Source organism: Salmo salar, chromosome ssa19 (assembly GCF_905237065.1).
Source record: "Salmo salar chromosome ssa19, Ssal_v3.1, whole genome shotgun sequence".
NCBI classification, from domain to species: domain Eukaryota; kingdom Metazoa; phylum Chordata; class Actinopteri; order Salmoniformes; family Salmonidae; genus Salmo; species Salmo salar.
Genome location: NC_059460.1, coordinates 63,064,090 through 63,070,089, shown reverse-complemented (window position 1 = coordinate 63,070,089; position 6,000 = coordinate 63,064,090). Strand labels below are relative to the sequence as shown.

Sequence of the window (6,000 nt, the reverse complement as noted above, 5' to 3'; positions counted from 1 at the left end):
TTATTCTATTACAGACACCTAAATGCATACTTTTACAACAAAATACTTAAACATGTCATTTTGTACTTGAAACATTTAATTGAAATACTGTAGAATTCAATTAATTCCTATGAAGAACTGCTTCTACTGGGGAGTGCCAATATGGCCAACCTGTGGCTTCAAATGGTCGTCACTAGTTATGAAAGCCACAAAGTCATAAATCCCACCTATTTCTATAATTGATATTTTTTATTTTAACTAGGCAATTCGGTTCAGAACAATTTCTGCTTTTACAATGACGGTCTACCCCGGCTAAACCCTCCCCCAACCCAGAACACACTGGGCCAATTGTGTGCTGCCCTATGGGACCCCCGATCACGGCCGGTTGTGATACAGCCCAGGATCGAACCAGGGTCTGTAGTGACGCCTCAAGCCTTAGACCGCTCCGCCACTCGGGAGCTCTATCTTCTTAAAATCTTATTTCAAACCTAACTTTAACCACTCTGCTAACCTTATGCATTACCCTAACCTTTAAATTAAGAAAACATAACATTTTTGTATTGATACATTTTTACAATATAGCCTATTTTTATATATACATCTAGTGCTTCTACACCTGCATTGCTTGCTGTTTGGGGTTTTAGGCTGCGTTTCTGTACAGCGCTTTGTGACATCAGCTGATGTAAGAGGGGCTTTATAAATAATTTAGATTTTATTGATATAAATCATTGGGACGAACGGATTCGGTTCTCGGTTGAAAGTTGTCATAATGAGCCCCCTCCAGCTAGCTTGTGGCTAGAAACTTCAGCAATGATTTTAAACTAGTCTGCCGAAGTTGGGACGTGGGAGTGTTCAGTCATTCCGTTTTTATCGGACTACAAAAGCAATACATGTGGTTTTTTTTTAGCTGTCATTTTGGCCAGATTAGCTACACTATCTAGCTACTTCTCTTTTACTTATTACTATGCCACATGTTTTTTGTTAAATAACTAACCTATCTGAGAAGACAACAACTCCGAATGCATCCGGTTTTCAGAGATACACCATTGCACTGGATTCACATCGGTTCGTCGTTACTTTAGCCAGCCTACATTGGCATGTCAAGGTGACATGCATATTCCAGATGGTTATTTCTCAATTGTTCCCACTTTTACAAGTTTTAACTAGCGCCATGCTGCTGCTGTTAGCATAATATAGCTGGTTTGGACTCAGCAGGACGACTCGACTGTCTGAACCGAATACATTCGTTTCCACTCGACTCCCAGTTTCAGCTGCGCAATCTACGTCATTTTCGGCACCAGGCGTTTCCGTATAGCCTCTCCCAACGAAAATGCACAACTTTAGCTACCTATGTATATCATTTGTTTATGAATTTGAGTATTTCATTTAGCTAAACATTATTGCTTGCACCAGGACCATGAAATGGGAACGTCTCGCGTGCTTCCAATGACCACACGAATGAGTTTGAACTAGCCATGTGGTTCTTCAGCAGCTAAGCTAGCTAGCGTTACTCACATAGCCGCTATTACTCGTGCAAACATCGCCACTAGTTTGTGATGGACTTTACAGAGGAAGAAGAAATGGAGACAAGTTGTGAAAAACAAGGTAAGTAATGTATGAATGTTTTTAACTAATCCCCGGGGTGTGAAGTGACTTGACCAGCTGGCTGGGATCATTGAGCTGTGAATTTTGGAATCGAGTTCAAGCAACCATTTTGTATGTAGTTCAATTAGGCATGTTTATCATTTTTCACTGTAAGTTAGCTTGAAATGCAGTAAGGTTTTGCCTGTCACTCTGTCATTGCCCCCCCTGTCTGTCTCTTCTGTGGACTGTCTGTTTGTCTGACTGGTCGTCTGTCTGTTTCTGTCAATATGGCTGTCTATCTGTGTTGTCGATACATCTGTCTGTTTGATTTCTTAGACATCTGTCTGACCGGTTTGCTGTCTGTCTGACCGTCTGTTCTGTGGACGTCTGTTTGTGTCTGACTGAGTGGTTGGTTGGTCATCGTTCTGTATGTCTGTCCTTTGGTTACAGCCTGGGGTAGGGAGGACCTGATAAAGCTCCTGCATGGTATCAAAGAAAACATTCCCAAAGGTGACATGAGTATTTACACTAAAGGGGAGAGGACACTGAAGTGGGACAAGGTGGCTTTCGGTTCCTACTCTCCACAGATGTGTCATCAGAAGTGGAAGGAGCTATCAAAAAAGGTGGGTGACTTCTGGCCTAGAAACCCTAGCCTGGCCTCAGATCTGTTTGCACTGTTTAGCTGAGTTGGCTATACAGCACTAGCATATCTGGGACCAGGATAGGCACATTCTCCTGAGACAGACAGCGTTTCATCTGAGTTGGCTACCTTGCTATCCGTTAAGTAAATGAGTTAGGCTACTCTTGTATGTTTGTTCTTGGTTCTCATGGAATATGAAATGCTAGTCAAAATATTCATACATTGGTTCACATGAACTTGGTACAGAGATATACAAAGCAATGTCTATCATTTACATTTTAGTCATTTAGCAGACACTCTTATACATAGTGGGGACATTTTCATACTGGTCCCTCGTGGGAATCGAACCCACAACCCTGACGTTGCAAGCACCATGCTCTACCAACTGAGCCACACGGGATACTATCAAAACATACTATGTCTGTGTTTCTCTCTAAGGTGCGCAAGATACGTTCTCTAACAGAGCTGGTCACTGAAGCTGAGGTTGCCTTTGAAAACCCTTTCCAGGGCAAGAACTGGAGGGTAAGTGAGAACTCGGTCTAACTCCTGTAAATGTCCCTCTTGAACCTATAGAAAGTTGCTTAAAGTAATAGAGTAGAACAGGGATCTCCAACCTTTCCTAGCACTTTTAAAAATGAAACATGTCGCAAGCTACTAATTATTCTCTAGCTTTCAAATGGGGACATTCTTCTCCTCTCCCCTGCAACTCTTCCCCGTCCTTAGTGTTCCAAGAGAAAGTAGTGCACTAAGTTTTCTGTCAATATACAGTACGATTCAAAAGTTTGGACATCTACTCATTTAAGGATTTGGGGATTTTCTTTATTTTTACTATTTTCTGCATTGTACTATAAGTGAAGAAATCAACTCATATGGAATCATGTAGTAACCAAAGCACTTGTTGGCTGCTTTTCCTTTCGCTCTGCGGTCCAACTCAACCCAAACCATCTCAATTGGGTTGAGGGTAGGTGATTGTGGAGACCAGGTCATCTTATGCAGTACTCCATTCCTCTCCTTGGTCAAATAGCCCTTACACAGCCAGGGTCATTGTCCTGTTGAAAACAAATAATAGTCCCACTAAGCCCAAACCAGATGGGATGGTGTATCGCTGCAGAATGCTGTTGTAGCCATGCTGGTTAAGTGTGCCTTGAATTGTAAATAAATCGCCAACACTATCACCAGGAAAGCACCATCACACCAACTCCATGCTTCTCAGTAGGAACCACACACGCGGAGATCATCCGTTCACCCACACCGTGTCTCAAAGAGATGGCGGTTGGAACCAAAAATCTCAAATTTGGGCTCATCAGACCAGAGGACAGATTTCCACCGGTCTAATGTCCATTGCTCGTGTTTCTTGGCCTAAGCAAGTCTCTTCTTCTTATTGGTGGCCTTTAGTAGTGGTTTCTTTGCAGCAATTCGACCATGAAGGCCTGACTCACACAGTCTCCTCTGAACAGTTGATGTTGAGATGTCTGTTGAACTCTGAAGCATTTATTTGGGATGCAATTTCTAAGGCCGGTAACTAATGAACTTATCCTCTGCAGCAGAGGTAACTCTTGGTCTTGTTTTCCTGTGACGGTCCTCATGAGAGCCAGTTTCAACATAGAATTTGATGTTTTTTTTTCCATCTGCACTTGAAGAAAATTGAAAAGTTCTTGGAATGCTCCTCATTGCTTTGAAGTAATGGACTGTTGTTTTTCTTTGCTTATTTAAGCTGTTCTTGCCATAATGTGGACTTGGTCTTTTACCAACTAGGACTAGCTTCTGTATACCACCCCTACCTTGTCACAACACAACTGATTGGCTCAAATGCATTAAGAAGGAAAGAAATTCCACAAAATAACATTTAACAAGGCACACCTGTTAATTGAAATGCATTCCAGGTGACTACCTCATGATTCTGGTTGAGAGAAGAGTGTGCAAAGCTGTCACCAAGGCAAAGGGTGGCTTGATTTGTTTAACACTTTTTTTGGTTACTACATGATTCCATATGTGTTATTTCATAGTTTTGATGTTTTCACTATTATGCTACAATGTAGAAAATAGTAAAAATAAAGAAAAACCCTTGAATGAGTAGGTGCGTCCAAATATTTGACTGGTACTGTTCCTGGTAAAATAATGGTTAGTAAACAATTAAGGGGGGGTTCGAGAAGAAAACGAACACATTTTGATTTTCTTTAATTGTGCATCTAGTGAGGAATGTGCATCTAATGTGCTGGACTTGCAATGGTTCTGTACTGCTACTGCTCATTTCAATGCAAAGTTTGCAAATAACAGATACAAATGATATACTTACTCATGATATACTTCTGCCAGGTAAGCCTACTTTGCAGTTAACATTTAATTTAGACGGTTTTGGGGAAAGTATTTCTGTCAACCGACGACGGTTATCACATCAACTGGCTACACTGAGAGTGATAGACAAACACGCGCACTACACAGGCGGGCAATATTGCTAGAAATTAATTGGCAGATATTGTGCTTGGCTTTTTAAGCCTTTAGTGGCTAACCATGGGTGGGATTTTTTTTTTTTTTTTAAACCTTTATTTAACTAGGCAAGTCAGTTAAGAACAAATTCTTATTTTCAATGACGGCCTAGGAACAGTGCCTTGTTCAGGGGCAGAAGGACAGATTTTTACCTTGTCAATGTTGTGTTGATTAAATAGTAGCTGGGAGCTTGCGGTGTCTGATACTTGTGAGATTTTGTTAATGACAGTTTGCAGTGGAACGTGAAAAGTTGCATGTGCTTACAGAACTGTTTGGCGAGCTACTCATAGGTGGGCTGTGAGCTACTGGTAGCTCGTGATCGACCTGTCGGAGACCCTGGAGTAGACCTAGAAGCTTCCACCTGCTGTAGGCATTGAACATATTACCCTCCCTAGGAGAGGGGGGTGACCTCGACAATTTATTGTTATAAGGAGAGGCTGCCTGGATCTTTAATTTCGGTCTCAACGTAGACTTTGATCTGAAGCCATTCTTGTGATTATTGTGATTTTGCTATTCATTGTAAATGTTTGTAGGCCTATGTATCCAAATTGTATGTTCTTTATATCTGAGAATTAACCAATGATATCAGTCCACACCCGGCCATGATTAGACACTTTATAAACTAGTGACCCGCAGTGTTTGTCATTATACCCTGATGAAGACAACTTGTCTGTCGAAATGTTGGTTATTAGGTTATTCAATTATTGTATCTGAGCTAGAGTGTACAGCTCTCCTTTTCTTTTCTAATGTCAAGTGGCAAACTGGTCATTTTTTTTGTTCTTGTCCATTACTTGTTACAGTGCTGTTCCTATTGGAAAAACAATATCCTATGTATAAATACAGTAATGTACAAGGGTAAAAAAAATATGTTTTGAGCAAATAGTGTTTTTTTTTAGACAAGCGCAAACTTCATGGAGTTGGTCTGGTGGTGCCATCTGATTTTCATCGGCCTCCCCCATGCTTGAAGAACAATAGAGGAGCAATCGAGAAGAAAAGAGGAAAGGGCCACCCCCCACACTTGTGCCATGTCAGAGATGTGCCTTTTTTGTAAAGTGAATTGGGTGGTAAATTAGCTGAAAAGGAGACTGGAGTAGGACTTTAAGAGGATGTTTTACATATTGGAGAAATCTTCTCTGTTCTGTTGCAGATACACCCTGACTTCCCAAGGAGACCTACCCCGCCAAACAGCATCTTCTTCAGAGAAAACCATGAAACGTTTGAGAAGCAGCAGCCTGAAATGACAACTTCTGAGCTCTTTAAGTTAATCAGAGGGAAGTATAATGAGCTCCCAGAGCACGAGAAGGTGTGTC

The 6,000-nt window shown here is 41.3% G+C and overlaps 1 protein-coding gene across 3 annotated transcripts in view; it reads left to right on the top strand.

Moving 5' to 3' along the window:
- Positions 1–787: 787 nt before the first annotated feature.
- LOC106579092 (nucleolar transcription factor 1) overlaps positions 788–6,000 on the top strand; it is a 38,092-nt gene continuing 32,879 nt past the window's right edge. Inside the window, exons 1-4 of one of the 3 annotated variants that reach the window (XM_014158640.2) lie at positions 788–1,584; positions 2,014–2,186; positions 2,642–2,725; positions 5,838–5,993. In XM_014158640.2, the coding sequence (XP_014014115.2) occupies positions 1,536–1,584; positions 2,014–2,186; positions 2,642–2,725; positions 5,838–5,993 (462 nt within the window). In that variant the 5' untranslated portion in view covers positions 788–1,535. The remainder of the gene's footprint in view (positions 1,585–2,013; positions 2,187–2,641; positions 2,726–5,837; positions 5,994–6,000) is intronic. The other 2 variants (XM_014158639.2, XM_014158641.2) reach the window with 2 other exon arrangements.